This window comes from Harmonia axyridis, chromosome 1 (genome assembly GCF_914767665.1).
Source record: "Harmonia axyridis chromosome 1, icHarAxyr1.1, whole genome shotgun sequence".
In the NCBI taxonomy this organism is placed as follows: domain Eukaryota; kingdom Metazoa; phylum Arthropoda; class Insecta; order Coleoptera; family Coccinellidae; genus Harmonia; species Harmonia axyridis.
This window is the reverse complement of record NC_059501.1, coordinates 29,189,697-29,209,114: the sequence shown is the minus strand read 5'-3', so window position 1 is coordinate 29,209,114 and position 19,418 is coordinate 29,189,697. Positions and strand designations below refer to the sequence as shown.

At 35.7% G+C, this 19,418-nt stretch overlaps 1 protein-coding gene across 1 annotated transcript; it reads right to left on the bottom strand.

The window, feature by feature from the left end:
• Positions 1 to 4,281: 4,281 nt before the first annotated feature.
• On the bottom strand, positions 4,282 to 17,559 carry LOC123679299 (dynein regulatory complex protein 11-like). Its single transcript, XM_045616815.1, has 9 exons — positions 17,247 to 17,559; positions 14,343 to 14,561; positions 14,239 to 14,293; positions 14,091 to 14,193; positions 13,014 to 13,342; positions 8,735 to 9,410; positions 6,756 to 7,233; positions 6,017 to 6,274; positions 4,282 to 4,831 (listed from the first exon to the last, which is right to left on the bottom strand). Exons 1-9 carry the CDS (start codon positions 17,445 to 17,447, stop codon positions 4,427 to 4,429), a joined length of 2,724 nt encoding a protein of 907 aa, XP_045472771.1. The 5' UTR covers positions 17,448 to 17,559; the 3' UTR covers positions 4,282 to 4,426.
• Between the last annotated feature and the right edge of the window lie 1,859 nt (positions 17,560 to 19,418).

Here is a 19,418-nt window from a genome sequence, read left to right as displayed (position 1 = left end):
AGAGTTAGAAGGTCGGTCAAATGGAGAAAAATTTGCATGCATAGAAGCATTATCAAGCAGTTCAAACAAATCGAAATTATCAGGGCCGGTTATTGAGATATCATAAGAAAAGTAAATTCTGTCATTTTCATTTTTCTTTTTTTCCCACTTTATTTCAAATATTATCAAAAAATGTTACAGGAATTTTTTATTCGACAGTAAATTATCCTCAATTTGACGTAATCAGATTTGGTATCCAACGTTTCGTACTCTCTGGGCCACCCTCAACCTCGTTTTTTTCAATACGGACCTGCATATTTTATGACATTTTTCGAAATAACTTTTAACGCTGAATTCAACGATATATCATACAATGTCATTCAAAGTAGATTTTCAGGTGATTTTTACCCTTATCCAATTTTCTTTAGGTCGGATCTGTATTACCTTTATTTAGTTTAATTAACAACATGCAATATGCAATAATTTTCGATAAGAAAATCAACTTACCCATCTTGAACTAAATGGAACATATTAGAATCTAAGCAAGAAACGAGTATACTGGTTTCTTGGTTCTTCTTTTATAATAATCATTTAAATATTTCTATACATAATAATTAAACGAAAGTATCATTTAATGAAGAAAAAGTCAAATGATTATTCGAAAGTAAATGAAAATTAATGAAGTAAGTGTTCGAAATGTCCTCCATTTTGTAAAATGCACTTTACGTTACTGGAACCCATACTTCTTAATATACATTTGCTTGTTTGGTCTCCTTGAATACCTTCCAAAACATTCTCAATTTTCTCGCGAGGTATCACTATTGTTGTATTTGTCATTTGTTCCGTTGAAACAAATTACAGAATCGAACTTTATATTGAGATCATTACGATATAATTTTTGCAAGGCTTGGTATTCAAATTTAAAATCATTGTATTCGCGTCTCTTGACTATTTTATTAACAGCAGTTTTTGAAAAATTCCATTCACTGGCCACAGTTCTCGATTTTTTCTTCTGGGTTCGATTGAATTTGGGTCAGAACATTGATATCGTTAAAAGACTTGTTTTTTCTTACATACACACCATTAAATTTTGATGAGGGTCAAAATCACCTGAAAATCAACTTTGAATGATATTGTATGATATATCGTTGAATTCAGCGTTGAAAGTTATTTCGAAAAATGTCATAAAATATGCAGGGCCGTATTGAAAAAAATGAGGTTGAGGGTGGCCCAGAGAGTACGAAACGTTGGATACGAAATCTGATTACGTCAAATTGAGGATAATTTGCTGTCGAATAAAAAATTCCTGTAACATTTCTTGATGACATTTGAAATGAAGTGGAAAAAAAAGAAAAATCAAAATGACATAATTTACTTTTCTTATGATATCTCAATAACCGGACCTGATAATCTCGATTTGTTTGACCTGCTTGATAATGCTACTATGCATGCAACTTTTCCTCCATTTGACCGACCTTCTAACTCTTATGGTTTAAAAGTTACCAATACAATCCCATTGAAAAAGTGGCCACCCTGTAGAGGCAAATAAAAGTGATATGTATTCCTTATAATAAGACTAGATCGTACATATTCGATGAATTTACTGAAAAATGAATTGACAATAAAAATTTCACAATGAAATGGATGTCTTTGTGTTGACAAAAGCCAATTGACAAATTCTGAATATTTTGAGAGTTTATCTGATGAAGGAACCTAAAACGTCAAAAGAGGTAATTAATTCATAGAGTTATTGTTCGTTTCTTTTTTGGTAACATTTTTTTCATACTGACCAATTATTGCAATTATTGCGCAGGAGCATTTTATTCAAATTTTTTGAGCTTGTTTCAAAAATTGAGAGTGAAAACTCTAAATAAGTTCTTCGTAAAAATTTCAATCTACCGAGAGGTCTCTCACTGGCTTAGGAAAGTCGGGATAAAAACATTAAACAAAAAATGTATTTTCAAGAACCTTTATATAACTAAGCAACAAATAAAACAAAATTCTTTAAAACCTCACGATGCAATTATTGCATCATTAAATACGCTCGATTCAACGACTCGTTTTTAACTGTGCGGTGAGGTTTGGAATTAACTACTGACTTCGAGTTATAGAGGTAAATTTAGTGCGTCTTCGATTTATAGAGGTGAAAATGGTAAAATATATCCAAAATCCTTTCGAGTCATACATGGAAATATTTTCGGCTTACACAGGTTTTTCCAAGGGGATTGAAAATAATTCGAGTTATCGAGGATTTCGAGTTAGCGAGGTTCGAGTTAACGAGAGTCCACTGTAATAGTAGACTATGCACCTAGTGAAAATTGATTTGAATAAGAGGGGTAGGTAGAAACCTCAAAGTAATGGATGTCAGTGAGCGAATGTTATCCCGAAATGTGCTAACAAATGTGCAAGATGAAGTGCAATAAGAACATATCAGAAGCCACCCTATGATACGATATTTATGAAGTATATTACCTACATTACAAGAGTTGTAAGAAGCATATGTATTACGCACGACTAGAAAAAGTCGAAATTGTCTCACAACTCAAGTTGTGTGCTATACTTCAATTCACTTGACTTGATTTCAAGTCAAGCTCAAGTCGAGTAGTAGTTTTTCAATCTCAAGTCGAGTCAAGTATTTATTCATCAAGAACTTGAATCATATCAAGCTGCTTGATTTTTAGCAATTTTATGTTGTAATGTCACATCGATAAAAAAAATGATGAAATGAGAAGGAACCTTGCAAAAATAGTATATTGTGCAACAAGTGGGGAAAGTCCAACTTTTCTCGCGAGTGTGGAAGTTTGTGGCACGAGCCTGAAAGGCGAGTGCCGCAAACACACGAGCGAGAAAAGTTGGACTTTCCCCACATGTTGCACACTATATTTTTTAGTCCAACTTTTCTCGCTCGTGTGTTTGCGGCACTCGCCTTTCAGGCTCGTGCCACAAACTTCCACACTCGCGAGAAAAGTTGGACTTTCCCCACTTGTTGCACACTATATTTTTCCTACAACTGCACAAATTTCAATAATTCAAGTAATGGCCTTGATTCAAATCAAAATGACCTTCGTTGACAGTATGTGCCAATTTATTGCGTTTCCATAGAAACGACTCAAAAACCCAATTTCATTGGTCTACCAAGGGAAGTGTGGCAAAGTGCCGTGGGGAATAATATTTCCCACAGTATGCGCAATAAATAGTTTTGCAATTGAGTGAACTATGCAGAATACGATACTTTTCATAGCAGTTGTAGGAAAACACTTTTATTTATAAAACTTATCGTATAAAAGAACCGAAAATATCAACTTTTTTGAAATAGAAACATAAAATAAATCACTATAAATCATAACAAAATAAAAAATAATAAGAAAATAAAGTTTCTTAATATTGAGAAACCTCCAGGCTTTGTTTGGTTTCATAATTTTCCATCCAGGATCTTAGATATATGAGGCATCTTATAGATTTTTCGCCCAACCTTTTGCGGGTTTTTGTAACTGTAAGAGCAGGTCTGGAAAATTGTCTTTCAACAGGAGTTTGGAAAGATATATCTGAAACTACCAAAATTTACCAATATATTTCACTGTGAGAAAACCACTAATAATGTCACACTGGCGAATGCTTCGGCACTCGAAGAATTCCCTTATTATATTTAGTCTAAGCGCGCACGAGATTGCAGAAATATATGCCGTGCGGCGATATCAAGTAGCAACAACGTTTGGAATACGATTTTTCGCATCGAATTTTTAATTATTAATATTGAACTAAGTATTAAAATTTTAAAATTTTTATTTATTTTATTTTCAATTCTTTTAAAATTAAGGTGTCACTCAAATCGTCAATACCCATCGCTATGGCCATCACTATAAGCTATAAGAGATCACGCTGAGGATATTTAAATGATATTGTATTCCACACATAATGGTAAGGCTTAAGCATTATCTATATTGAAATAACAATTTCGATATTCCCAATGAATGTAATTTATTTACATTCACTTTGGTAACTACAAAATCAATAACCCTTTACAATAATAAACAAAAAAAGTAAAAGTTCCACATTTATTTTCAACGTGGATGCTAAAAATGAAGCTCGTGTTGAATTGTTCCTTAGGGTACATATTAATTCGTAATTTTTTGAAAGCAAATTGATTTCCTGATCAAGTACAGACTGAAAATTTTGCTTTTACTTTTTATTTGACTTTGATCACTTGAATAAGATCTATATTTAGTAGAGATGCTCACTGATTCCGATAAAAAGGCTTAGTCCATGGACATTACTGTAAATACGTAATCAAACAAGCTAAAAATATAAAATTTGTGTTTTTTGATCTTCACATTTATTCAACTACATCTCAAATATTATTACTATAAGTTTGCTTCCAAAAAAATATGTTAAACATTCGAAACTTTTTCATCTCCATTAATCCATCGAAGTCAATATCAATATAAAATTACTTTTTCTTTCCCTTATCTTGCTTTTTCTCCGCTTCTTTCTTCTTCAGCATATCTTCCCGAAGGGCCAACTTAACTTTAGCGTATTTCTTTCCCAACTTTCCAATAGGTGTACCGTTATAAAATTTTTCGTATTTCTTCCATATCTTATCGTTAATCGGTTCTATTTTGGTGAAAGGTTCAAACAACTCCATTTGTCTCAGAGGTTGGTAGTACAACTTCACTATACGTGATGGAATCATAATTTGTTTGGTTACTTCCTTGATGGTACCCAAAGGATAGTTGACAGTAAGTTTAGTCAAACATGACAAGTCGATGCCGCGGTCAACGCTGTGGTACGGCATGAGTTGTTCTCGCCAATAGAGGAAGACGCTGTTATAGTCAGATCGTGGAATTAGAATCACCTATGAAAACATTCAGAATAATATTAATTCAATTCTTAACACCACTCCATCGAACATCAAGAAAGTATAATGGACTGGTTTTCATTTTTTTGTTGAGGATTAATTCTAAAAATTTAAGTAAAATGAAACAAAAATGTGGAAGAATCATTGAAATATCTCTAGAAATGAAAAAGTTATGGGACTTTGAAGTTGCGCTTGGGAGAATAATTTCATAGTCTAGTGTGTGACGTCACGCCACTTACACGAGGCGACTGGTATTCGCAGAGTGCTTACGAATTCATTGGTGTACAATCACTTGTACCGTTCGTGTCGTGTTTTGTTCGTTATACGATGGCTGAAATAAAAAAAAATCCTACAAATATTGTATTGTGCCTATGTGTGCACGACAATTAAAAACTCCAATAAATTGTTTTTTCATGTACCAAATGACATGAATCAAAGGAAGAAGTGGTGCAAATTAATGAGGCGTGACTTAATTGGACCTAAAACTACTTCATATGTGTGTGAAGATCATTTTGATGTAAGTACCTATCAGTACTAGCTGTCTATTTCTGATAATAAAAATACTAAGGTGTAAGTTGGTTTGAAATAAGTTATTGAGTAAAAATAACTTTGTCCTTTCACGAAGCCTTCTTCCATTATGGTGACATAAAAACAAAACTCGAGTTAAAACTCGAGTTAAAACTACACTGTACAACTACAAACGGCGCGAGAGCCTTGGCGCGGCTAAGTATTTAAACGTAATTTATGTTGTAGCGATCACTGGCAAGTGGCGTGACGTCACAGACGAGACGGAAACCAAAGACGTTCCGCGCTAAAATACGTAAATTTAAATAATCTATTTCTCAGTCATTTATTGATGGATTTTCAAAATTTTTTCACTGATTTATCAGTTTTGCTCTATATTTTAATTCTATCTTGTCTAATATAGTATTATCAACATCACTAAACTAGTCCATTTTTGTATAACTCGCCCAAGGTCTAAGGAAAATCGAAATTTGAAAACGTGCACACTCGCCTAAATTCAGAAAGTTACTGAAAGAACAGCCTTCTCTTTCTTGAGTGGAGGGAGATAAGACGATTGGTGCGCTTCGAAGAGACTAAGAGACTCCTTCAGCAGTTAGAGATGAAAACACGAGAAAGTTTCAAACGAGCCAGCCTGCATACCCTGTAATTCATACTCACTTTTTCAAAAACTTTTTTCATTTTTGTCGCCCCCGCCCAAGGCTGATTGGTTTGACTGAGTAGCATCACTCTATCCATAGGCTTGATCATTTTGACGATTTTCTTCAATAGAACTGGCCCAAGTCTCTTGGGTTCCAAATCCTTCTCTTCGGGTGGTACTTTTTTGTAGAAGGGCTTCTCTGCAGCGTTGATGTACAATATTGACGGCTGCAGAAGCTTCGACACCTTCATGACTAGATGAAGGAGCATATTCAAACCCTAAGAAGAATGGATCAATGTCCTTTATTGAGATATTACACTTGTTCTAGGCATAAGGAAAAATGATAACGTTGAAACATATGTAATTTGCGTGAGTGAAGACATATCGATGAGAAATTTACCACTGTGATGAAACAGTGCAGTTAAAATACTCAGTAGGATTGGAAATGTTTTACCCTACCTACACCCAGAAGGAATAATTCCTTATACTTCATTCTTTATCAATGTAGAAGTCATACGAAAAGGGGCGATAGCCTCTGAACGAAATATCAACGAAATGTAATCCGAAACAAATAATAACTTTGCGCCTTCGTAAGTGAATGGACTTCTGAACATATCTAGGCATGGCAAAATGAAATAGTAAAAGTCTGATGTGTGGAGTCTGGTGACATTCTATCGCAAAAAAAATTGAAGAAAATAGAAGTTCTGGAAGTAGTAATTTCAATGTCATTGGGTATAATAATTCGACATAGCCACTCACTGGTTTTCCAGGATACTTCCCAGCTATCACTTCCGGAGAAAGATCGAAAAGAACGCATCTTGTGGCTGTGAAGATGGCGTTCACCAAAATTTTCTTTCCTGACTGAGGTGGACCACACAAAAGCGCTGATCGCACCCTGTCTTTACACACGTCCAGGCCCAATGGCATGATAATATTGACAACGACCGCTTGTTTGACATCTCCCAAACAAGGTGGAGGATCCAAGAACTCGTCTTGCCTTAGCTCCATGTTCTTGTAGCTGAAATCCCCTATGAATTCATCCAGGCGCGTTTTCGGATACACTCTTATGATGCCATTCTCGAACAGCTCTTGGAAAAGATCCTCCGTGGTTCTATGTCCGGTTATATCCTTTGGTGGTTTCTTGCCCTTTTTTCCCTTCTTCTTCGGTTTTTTTGGTTTTTTAGGTTTCTTGTTTTTGTCTCTAGCTAGAGCATCATTGAGCAGATCCAGTTCAAGCCTAAAGTTATGAAACCAAGGAATCAATTGTTGATAATAGAATGAGAACACTTAACAATAACTGAAATTCATTGTCACCCATCGTCAAAATTCTTGTCACCCCTAGGTTTTCCAAGAAATGAACAATCTATGTTCTGGAAATGAGATCAATGTTTTCCTCTACTTCAACTATTCGATAGAAAATCTTTGTTTGTTACTCTATGCTTCATGCAGTATGAGACAAATAGGAAAAAATTTTAAAAAAATCTATATTTATCGATTTTTTTTTTGATGAATTATAGTTATTCCACAACTTAATCCAAATTCAATAGTCCATATTATAACCTCTTTTTTCAAACAACTTCTCAATACGCCTAGGTGTCCCACGAAATCATTAATTCAATTTTAAGGTTTAACGTTCCATTCTTCCTGAAGGGCTAAAAACTCATTTCCTGAAAGTTAAAGATGGGTTTTGGCAATTGAATATTGCTCTCCCTAAGTAATTCCATACGTGTTCAATTGGATTCATGTCTGGTGAGTTTGCTGGCCAGTTCATTCTCTTGAAGATTGATTTGAACCCTTCGTGTGCATTGTGGTGTGGCGTTATCATCATGATAAATGGAATTATCCCCAAACTCATTGCGCAAATATACAATGATTGGTTCAATGATGTTTTCTAAGTAGATTGTTCGTTCAACGATAATAGGAGGGGTACGGCGACCAAACATTATAGACCCCTGGCACATAATTGATCCACCTTGAAAGGACACAACTTCCCGAGCGAAATTGAGTAGCTCTAGACTGCCTGGATCTATCCAAACCCTTGCTCGTCGACTATCACTTTGTAAACGGAATCGTGACTCGTCCGAAAAAAGTACTTTGCGCCATTGTTATAACAGCCAGTCTTGGTGGTATTCTGCCCCTTTGCCGATAAGTAGTCCAGGTCTTCTTGCTCTTGAATTTGGGGAATGCAACCGTCTCCTTATGGTACTGGTTGAAATTACCCGTCTATAGGTCTTCAAAAAATGACTTCGAAGGGTCTTTACAGATACCGCTCGATTCCTTCGAGTAAAATTTGCGATATGTTCTTCCCTTTCAGATGTTACTTTGGGTCGACTAGACATCGGTCTCCTGCCACTTTGCGTCTTACTGAAGTCCGAGGAATATTCAAACGTTGCGCAATCTGGTGGTTCGACAAAGTTTCTTGATATAGGGCTATTATTCTTGCCTGGTCAAAGTGAAAAATAGGATGTCCCATTTTCCACGGAATATTCTCAATATTAAAAAACTCTCGGTATTCGCTGAAAATTATTGATCAACTTCGAATACACCTGTATTCTTCCTGAACGAGAAACATTTGTTGCTGGTTTATTGTGATAAGATAGTAAAGACTTCAAACACAAAAAATTGTCATGTTTCATACAGGTTGAGAGTTGATAGGGGGGACCAAGACTTTTAACGATGTGTCTATATTACGAAGTCTAGTTCAACTATAATCTGAATGTCAGATCGAAAAACCTCACCTCATCATTTCATCCACTTTTGCTCTCATCTCAAGTTGCACCTCATAACACCTCTGATCAGTAATCAAATCCATGTAATGTGTCTCTTCAGGATTCAGCATTTCGTCCCTGTCATTCCAAATCAGTTCATGTTCTTCCTGTCCCTCCGCGTAGAGTTCTTTACCTTCCTGTTCGTCAAACTCCAACTGAAAGTTGGCCACGTCATTCCTTCTCTTTTTCTTATCCTTCATGGCCTTCTTCAAGGCAGCCATATTCGCTTTCCTAAGAGCCTTTTCTGCTGCCTTCTGCTTCGCTTTTTCGGCTTTCTTCTTCTCTTTCTCCTCTTTCGATCCTCCAGCTTTGACCTTTTCTCTTCGCTTCTTTTCGACATCGTCTATCCACTCTTCTGGAGTCATGGTTTCTCCTCTCACGACCAAAATGGTACCACCTTTTTCTTCGGGTGGGTATTTGTCGAAGTTTTTGGCTCTGATGTACCACTGGTAGAACCACTCTCTTATTTCGTCACCGATGTCTTCCATAAGACCGGGTCCTACAACTCTCAGAATGCGATCTTTTTCTGCCAAGTTCGCTTCGATGTACTCCTTTATACGGAGCTCGCGCAGTTTTCTGCGTTCCTCTATACTTTGTTCTTCTATTTCGAATTCTTTTCGAGATCGAAAGCTGGTTTCTGTCATACCTGTAAAGTGAGTAGATTTTGGAATACGAACCATGAAAATAATTCGACGATTAGTCAATGGAAAATCGAACAATAACCACAAATGCTATTATCTATAGTGAAAAATTTCTATTGAATATCTAAATTGAAATTCTCGATGGACGTATATGTATTTTTCCAGGGTGTTAGGTAAACATTCAAGAGGTTATTCTTTGGACCATTTTGGTGATATTTTATACTTTGATTATTTTTGAAAAGCGCTTTTTCTGCGAAGATATAGGCCGAAAAACATTTTCAACAAATCCAATTTCGATGTTTTCATATTCTTATTTTTATTTATTACTAGCTGACCCGGCAAACTTCGTACCGCCCTATAATCAAGAAATGTCTGTTACCTTTTCATCTGAATTAAGTTAATTTCTTTATTATGTTCGAGCAATACAAAGCAGGAGCTTCATTTTTAAACTTAAATGCCTTGCAATATTGACAAATAACGTTCATTGGTCCAATAGCAACGATATGCAGTGTACTGTAGTCAATTTCTTTGTTATAATTAAATGCAGCTATATAGGGGTTAAACGCAACACTTCTATTTTGTTGGTTCCGGTTCCATCGATTCCGTTCAACTTCATTCCGCGTTTCTCGTTGCTCATCAGTTTGACTTGCTTTTGTATTTCTTTGACTTGCAGCATTACGGGTTCTGCGACTTAAGTTTGTACGTCTAATTGCCGGCATCTTTAGAAACAAAATTCAACAGAAAATAAAAAAGGAACTTGAAATTATAAACGATAAAAATCGGGATTTAAAAATAGGGGTTGATCGTATAAGAGTGAAAATTGAGAGAAATATGAAATTTTTTATTCTGTCATGACAAATTAAAAATTATTCTTACCAAAAAAATTGAAATTTATAATTAACAAATTAAAAAAAGTGGTTAATCGTAGAGGGATGAAAAATTGAGAGTATAATCAGATTTTTTTTTAAGTCGACAGAATGAAAAAAAAATTTTTGCCAAAAAATTAAAATTTATAATTCACAAAAAAATATAGGGGTTGATCGTAGAGGGGTGAAAATTGAATGTAATATGAGATTTTTCATTTAAAGTCATGATAGAATAAAAAAAAAATTTTGCCAAAAAATTAAAGCTTATAATTAATAAATAAAAAATAAGGGTTGAACGTAGAGGGGTGAAAAATTGAGAATCATATGAGATTTCATTATAAGTCATGACAAAATAAAAAAAATTCTTAAAAAAAATAAAACTTTTTAATTACCAAATAAAAAATAAGGGTTGATCGTAGAGGGGTGAAAATTTAGGGTTGCATGTATTTTTGTATGATGTATCATAAAAAAATAAAAACAAAAAATTTTGTCTGAAAAATAAAAAAAAAATTAAGGGGTGGACCACCCTTAACATTTAGGGGGATGAAAAATAGATGTTGTCCGATTCTCCCCTCTGACTAATATCCTCGCTAAGGATCACGAAAATCGGTCGAGCCGTTTCGGAGGAGTTCGATTACGCACCCCGTGACAGAAGAATTTTATATATTAGATTTTTATGGGATCCGCCTGTAGACAACTTGAATTCCCAACCTTCACATATCCGACTACAAATTCGAGATTTTTTGTGTATACACGGAATCTTCATTCACTTTCGAGTGGATAGCTGTATCAGAACCATATAAAAAATTCAAACAGAATATCGAAAAAGAAGGAGAAAAGCTTTTGAGAAATCGTTTATTCATGCACCCATTTTAAATTATTTACATGTTCTTATTCAAGATGAGTGGATCAAGAGAAGCGTAGGTTATCTTCAATAAAAAAATTGTCATTTCTGAATTCAAATTAAACATTCTCGACCAAAATAATCTCATCACGATTGATATGAATTTTATTTATCCGCAAGATAATCTTGTGGCATTACATTTTAAATATTATTTCTGGCATATGACCGCCACGGCAGGCTCGGATGTAGTCCAATCTGGACGTCCAATTTTCGAACATTTGTGGCCGTATATCGGCTTATCCGCATAGACCAATGACTTTACATAGCCCCAGAGAAAGTAGTCTAGCGGTGTTAAATCCCAAGATCATGGTGGCCAATTCACAGGTCCAAAACGTGAAATTAGGCGGTCACCAAACGTGTCTTTCAATAAATCGATTGTGGCACGAGCTGTTTGACATGTTGCGCCATCTTGTTGGAACCACAGCTCCTGGGCATCATGGTTGTTCAATTCAGGAACGAAAAAGTTAGTGATCATGTCTCTATACCGATCACCATTGACTGTAACGTTCTGGCCATCATCGTTTTTGGAGAAGTACTGACCAATGATTCCACCAGCCCATAAAGCGCACCAATCAGCCAGTTTTTCTGGATGTAACGGTGTTTCGACATACACTTGAGGATTAGCTTCACTCCATATTCGACAGTTTTGTTTGTTGACGTAGTCATTCAACCAGAAGTGCGCTTCATCGCTAAACAAAATAAAATGGACGTAGTGCGCGATACGTATTCCGCACAGAACCATTATTTTAGAAATAAAATTGCACTATTTGCAAGCGTTGTTCAGGCGTGAGTCAATTCATGATGAATTGCTAAACCAAACTGAAAATCAATCACTTGACAACTGTTGAATCGGTCTCCATCTTGAACAGTAATGCCAACTTAAAGTTATATACCTCGAAAAAAACACCCTTTATAACTATGACTGCCCATAGCTTTGCCCCGAACTGATTCCACATAAGGCCTGTAAATCCAAAGTCGCTTTGCTAAGTAGAAGGGACGCGACAAGAAAAGGCTGAAGTAGTGAAGTAGGTAGTTACAATAGATGACATAATGGGGAAGCTCTATATTCATACTTGCATGAATTTAGTGTCCTTCACCTTCACCAAAAACTTTTCATGTACCTACTATACACGAAATTGTCAACAACGAGAGGGCTGATGAATTTTCAAAACCAATAGAAAAAATGGCTTCACAATTGACCTTTCACGAAGAGCTCAAACTCAAACCACCAATATTGAAAATTCAATGATCAGATCAGAGGCAATAGACTCTAATAAATATTTCCCTGTCTTGTTGGAACCACAGTTCCAGAAGTGCGCTTCATCGCTAAACAAAATAAAATGGACGTAGTGCGCGATACGTATTCCACATATTATTTTCGAAATAAAATTACACTATTTGCAAGCGTTGTTCAGGCGTGAGTCTATTCATGATGAATTGCCAAACCAAACTGAGAATAATTCACAGTTGTTAAATCGGTCGCCATCTTGAACAGTAATGCCAACTTAAAGTTATAGCTATACCTCGAAAAAAAACACCCGTTATAATAATAATCGTCTTTATTTGGAGAAAGTTCAGCTCATCCTACTCTTACAATTCAACCCACAATATAACAATATATCCCTTTATCCTAAACAAAAAAATCAACATTCATAATTAACGAGGAGAAAAGAAAATTATACAATTATATACTGGCTTTTATGCCAGTAGCAGTAGAACCCTGGCTGAATAGAAGTGATTTCTTAATTTTTGACTTCAAAACATTCAATGATTTTGCTTTTATAGCAATCAGAAAATTTTCTATGATCGAATATGTCAAGCTAAATTGGCTTACTCACCTATCAATAATCTCCTTTCGGTCTCTTTTTTATGAAGAAATCTCCTCCAAAAGTGACCTCTGTAGACCCTCTGCAATATTCTAGCAGCATTATCTTTCTCTTCTGGGGTGTACGCTCTTGGCGGCCCTTTGGGTATATAATCATCTTTGTGCGTCAGAAAGATTGCGAATACCTCTCTGTGATACAATCTGGCTTGTCTAGCTCTCTCATGTATTTGTATTATTTCAATTGCCTCTGTAAAAGCGGCTTCTTTCTTTTGCCTTTCTAGTTCTTCGGGTGTCAACTCATCTTTCTTTTCAACAGGAGCAATTGGAGTTTGTATTTTTGGCCTGAAGATGCGAAATACATTGAAAACGTGTGATTGGATAAGAATACCCAAGATTGGTTGGAATACTCCAATGATTTGTAGTATGCACACATTGATACGTAAGAATCAACCCTCGGAAAATGAGACTTGAAAAAATAACTTTGTCAATTGTTATGGCAAAGTGCTAACTGGTTCTTCCCTCTCACTGAAATTTTCATTGAAGCCTTTATAATACAATCCAAATTCCATCAATATCAAAAAAATTGAACACGAATTATTTAGGACCTGATGGGATTGCTAGTATAGTGCATCTGAAAGAGCTATTATTTCCGCAAAATTACTAGGAACCCAATCCGAAAATGCATACCGAATTCCATTAAATCCAAATAAGAAACTTGAACGTTAGAGCTGTTACAAGGATTTTGCGAGTGACAATTTTGAATTTGAGGAAAAATAATAACTTAATAAAATGGGCCTTTATGGAATTAAATAGGTAAACAGAGCATGTAAACAAAAGGCCGCCTTATTTAGGCTCAGCCAATCAAAAACGAGAACAAGCGTGTCGCCACTGTGGTTTATTGAATCACTCTAAGGCTAAGCCTACCCTAAAAAGATTTCAAAAATAACGGAATTATCTAACTGTGAACCAAATCAATGGAATAGCTCAAAATTTCAGATATTCTATAATGTATAGATTAAAATATTCCGACCATTATTGGGAATATTGTTTTTGTCCATCTCAAAGAAAAAAATTATTCAAGAAAAATTACTCCTTCTTCTTTTTCTTATCCTTTTTAGGTTCTTCGACGACAGGAGGAGGAGCCTCCTCTGTGGGTGCTGCTTCTGCTCCTTCTTCTGGTACCGGTTCTAAAACTGTCCTTTTGTGTTAAAATGTTTTCGATAAATCATTCTTCCTACCTGGTTCCAGTTCTGGTGGAGGGGTTGATGGTTTGGTGTAAATTTTCTCACCTTTCTAAAAAACAATATTGAACTCGATTTCATTAAATTAAATTTAAACTTACCTTGAGTCGTTCGTACATCTGTTCAATATCGTAGGGTCTAGGATAACAAAGGTAGGGATGCAGAATTTCAATATCATGCGGTATTAGCTTCAACTCCACAAGGGCATCGTCAATATAGTGGTATTCTGAGAAGTCGATCCATCTGAGTTCGTTGAAAAGTTCTTTTAAACGCATCACAGCAGATTCTACCAATTTCCTGATAGCAACAGTTTTTTGTGGCTGAAAATTAATTTCAATAAATGAGTTCATGAATAATTATCAGTTTCGATAATAAACCTTTGGATTCGCCTATCCTCTGAAAATGTAAGTAATATTTTTATAAAATTTAGTTATTATTATTATTATTTGAACTGGGGTCGTTATGCTTCGGTAAGCCTTCCGGGAACTGCGACCATGCAGATCTTTCGTTCACTACCCTACTCATTCATAGAAACCCAGGGAGGTCGTCAACGACGTTAATAAAATTGACAACCTCCTTAGGGGCCTTGGCCGTTACCTCTCTGGTATCCAGGACCGGCTTGCCCATGTGAATGGTTCTTAGGCCAGCCAGCTCTGGACACTTGCATAACAAGTGTTCAGCCGTTTCTACTTCCGATCCACAGAGCCTGCAAATCTCGTCTGCTGACTTTCCCATACGGTACAAATGATGTTTGTACCGAGAGTGCCCCGTCAGCAGTCCCACCATCACCCGAAGCTCTGCTCGCGACAGCTTCAGGAGCTTTTTGGCGTAGGTAGGTGAAATCTTCACGAATTTCTTTGCCTGAGCAAGTCTAGGAGTGTTAGTCCAGTGGATTTTTTTTTATTTCCTTCAACCCCACAGTGCCCTGGTACCCATAGTAGAGTCACCTTATTTCTTCTGGCCAGTTGCTTTATGGTGTGACGGCACTCCCAAGTCAGCAGAGACCCCTGACAACACGATTCCAGGGATCTCAGCGTGGTTTGGCTGTCCGTGGTGATGTAGATATGTGCCCCCTTGAGGTTCATTTTGAGACACTCCTGGGCGCATACATAAACAGCCATTATCTCGGTCTGTAGAATCGAGGGCTCACTTCCCAGGGCTTTAGAGATCCTCAGTCTAGGTCCATATATCCCAATGCCGGTGCCCTTCTCTGTTTTTGATCCATCTGTGAACCATATGGATGACTTTTTGTCCAGACGATTTATGAGGCTTATTGCACTAGGACGGTCATTTATAACGGTTTCAAAGGGCGTTAGAATTTTGTTAACAACTGGAGGAAAACGTGGCACGAATTAACACTTAAAATCTAAGGATCAAATGTGATTATGAAAAGCACAATATTTTTGGATAAGTATAACTTGACACAAGGCTGAATTCGAGTGAATATGGCCTTTTCATCAAAAATATCAGGAATAATTGAAAAATACTCTTCGGTACTAGCCATGATTTTTGGTTTCGGAGAAGTAGTTTCCTTGTAAATTGTAGCCGAAGTGATTTTTAATGGACCTATATCTTGAGAAAAACGGATAAGAAGATATGGTTCAGTGAGATGGTCACCCAAAAACCCTGATCTAAAGTCTATGTTGTTTCATTTGGGAGACTCAAAAAAGAAAAACGAGACATCACTCATGCAAGGCACTCGGTTGCAGGCTACCAGTCACAGCCACAGAAGGAGATAAATCTTACCAGCAAACAATCTCACCCTAAACAAACCACCAAAAAGTTGGGAGAATGAACCTCCTATTCTCACGCTACTAATGAAGAAATATTTTATCCCAACAACCGTTACAATCAATTCCGGGTATTCTGCCTGTTTTCATCTCTCTGTTGGACGATCAGGACGTGAAAGCCTTCAGAATCTAATTGATCCAAATATTACGCCAAAATCTGGTTTCTTATGCTCTGTTGACCTCAAAATGGGCTTCGCAGAAAACTCAATTCGGCCCAAAATAGACAGAGAACTAACGGAACAGATAGCATAGGTCATCTACTTGGAGACCCTATTAGTCCACTGCTATTAAACATCATGATAGATAAGGTGATGAGGCAGGTACGGAAACTCAAACTGAAGAAAAAGGAAATAAGTATAATCTGCAGATGACACAGAGCTGATAGCGTAAATGAAGACGATTTGGAGATCCTTCTTTATCAATCCTATGAAACAGCTAAAGAGCTTGGAGTCACAATATCAACTACGAAAACAAAATATATGACTATATCTCAAAGGTGCCGAACAGATGTAGACTAGCCATAGAGGTTATTATAATACAACAGAACATGAAATTCAAATATTTTGGGATAGAAATGTCTGGTTATGGTGACATAGGAACGGAGGTAAGAGCAGTAACTGCAATAAGAACAGCGGCTGGTCTGGATGATATAAAGGATGAATACATAAGAGTTGAAGCAAAATCCCTTATCTATAAAATAGTCATAAGACTATAATGGCTTATGCAGTGGAGACCAAACAGGAAACATCATGAACTAGAAGAATCTTAGAGACAAAAGCTATGAAGGAGATGGGCAGGATGGCAGACAAGACGCTGATAGACAAGGAAATTTATTTCCCTGTAAAGATTAGTAAGATAGAAAATATCAACATACATACATAGAAAAGTAAAATGGAACAAGCGTTCAGTCGAATGTCGTCGAATGGTGAAATTAGTGACAAATTTTCTGGCTAGAGGGACGATCTTTTGTAGACAGAGAGACGATAAAAAACACGCTTTATTAGCCTAAATAGAGAAAAGAAGAAGAAGAAAAAGTTTCACCTAAAGCTTCACCGATACTAGAAATAGAAGCATTTATTCTTCTTGACATCTCATAAATAATGTTTTGGATTTTTAGTTTTTTGGTTCATTATTTTTAGTTTGACTTATCAAAGTAGAGGGAAAGATGAAGGAAAAGGAAACGGTAAATATCGTTAAGTTATTTTATATTCATACTTGCGCCAGCTGATCCAAGCATAGATCAAGCTCTTGTACCAGCATGCAATATCTTGCATACAATCCACCAACAAGTTTGTTAGCAATACTCCTTTCTTTTACATCACCAGCTTTAGTCAAGAACTCTTTATTTATTTTCTCAAGTTCTTCCAATTCCTTTTTATTCTTTATCCACCAATTAACATAATATTTGAAAGACATTCTGACTGATTTACACTAGAATTTGGTTTGAATTTAGGAGCGTGGAAAAACTTTAATTTTGATCTGATGAAATTAAATATTTGATAATTCGACATGATTTTTCATAAGCGGAGTCAAAGTGAAGTTTTTGATTTTGACAGAACTGGCACAGAAAACTATGGAGTATACCGGGCGAATCAGTCGTAAATCTCGAAATGGAAGCTTTCTATGCAGAAATGTGATTGATTAATGGAACCAATACATTGAGGTCGTTCAGACGGAAAATTCGAATTCGATCACAGATCCATCTGTGTCGAATCGAGAAAAACTGTTCGTACAAAACTTTTAAATTTTTCTCCGAAGAATATAAATCTGCTTCAAAAAACAGCTTACATTCAAAATTCTAAAGTTGACCCTCTCCCCTCACAAGGCAAAAGGCAATGGAAGAGGCAGTAGCATAAATGGACATAAATGGAATCAAAACTATCATCTTTTTATTGGGAAAATTTTTCCATAAGATGTTTCCCTTTCGAGATTTTTAACAGATTCGATTTAAAACTTCACCCAGTTAATCAATAATTATTATCTACTTAATGGTAGTTTTTCACGCTAAACTAGCTCAATAGTAGTGTCGATCCATACCAGCTAGGGATTCATCAAGCCAAGTAGTATGACATTTTAACCAACTTGACTTGAAAATCAAGCTCGACAAAAATTACATCCTTGAGCTAGACTTGATTTTAGATATTTATTGCTTGACTTGATATCAAGCTACTTGATATTACTTGAGCTTGAGATGCAAGCATCGCGCGGCATATATTTCTGCAATCTCGTGCGTACTTGACTAAATAAGGGAAGGTTTCTCAATATTAAGAAACTTTATTATTATTATTTGTTATTTTATTATGATTTATAGTTATTTAATTCATTTTTCTATTTCAAAAACTTAATATTTTCGGTTCTTTTATACAATGAGTTTGATAAATAAAAGTGTTTTTTGTAAGGATCCTTCTCATTTCATCATTTTTTTTCATGTGACACTACACAATAAAACTGTTAAAATTCAAGTAGTTGGATATGATTCAAGTACTTGATAAATAAATACTTGACTTGAGATTGAAAAACTAGTAGGTACTTAACTTGAGCTTGACTTGAAATCAAGTCAAGTTCAAGACAAAAATTTGTCTTTTGAGTGGATTCAGGGATCTATAGGTCTATCATCCCTATTCTGTAACTTCAAATCGAATAGAAATGATATGGATCGAATAGAAATGCACCGGAATCGTTTCGAATTTGAATTCTGTAACTCAAGTAGAATCACTAAGGCTATCAATTACGAATTACATTTGGCGATAGAAGAAGAATTGGATACAGAATACCAAATTTGGGCGCGATAGGAGTGAAACATTCCGATTTTTCGATTACGATCCGATATGTTCATTTCTATCCGAGTTATAAAATAGGGCCCATTAAATATATAGGTATATTTAAACTATATTACTCCATTCTCCAATTTTTATTTCATTATCTTAAATTTTCAAGGCGGATCAATTAAATTAATGCTACCTAGTGAAATTAGAGATGATTTTTTTCGTGGCTGAGAGCTCATTAAGAATCTCAGGTAGTACCTATCATTTAACTATCTACCTCATTAATGCGGATTTCACTGGTTTCTGTCCTATTTTTCTCGCTTCACCCAATATTCGTTCGAGATCCATTCTTTTGGAATTATAATGATCTACTAAAGGTATATACACTGTGTCCGTAAAGTATGGAACAAATTCATTTTTAGCTAAACAGACCATGTTGAGAAATAATCCTAAAACACGTCGATTTTTTTATTGTAATTTACCGTATTTTAAAATAATAATCTAATATACAAGGTGAATTACTTCCGAGTAATGACGTCACCGTCAATTTTTTTTTCAATGGAACACCCCCATTTTGTCTCAATTTTCCGATTACTCTAGCTGAGCTGATTCCAAAAATGTA

Coding starts and splice junctions, on each gene's coding strand:
- LOC123679299 (XM_045616815.1), bottom strand. CDS start 17,447: ATGTCTTTCAAATATTATGTTAATTGGTGGATAAAGAATAAAAAGGAA. Junction 14,194..14,238: donor TCCACCAGAACTGGAACCAG/GTAGGAAGAATG, acceptor ACAAAAGGACAG/TTTTAGAACCGGTACCAGAA. Junction 13,343..14,090: donor GATAAGAAAAAGAAGAAGGA/GTAATTTTTCTT, acceptor TCGCATCTTCAG/GCCAAAAATACAAACTCCAA.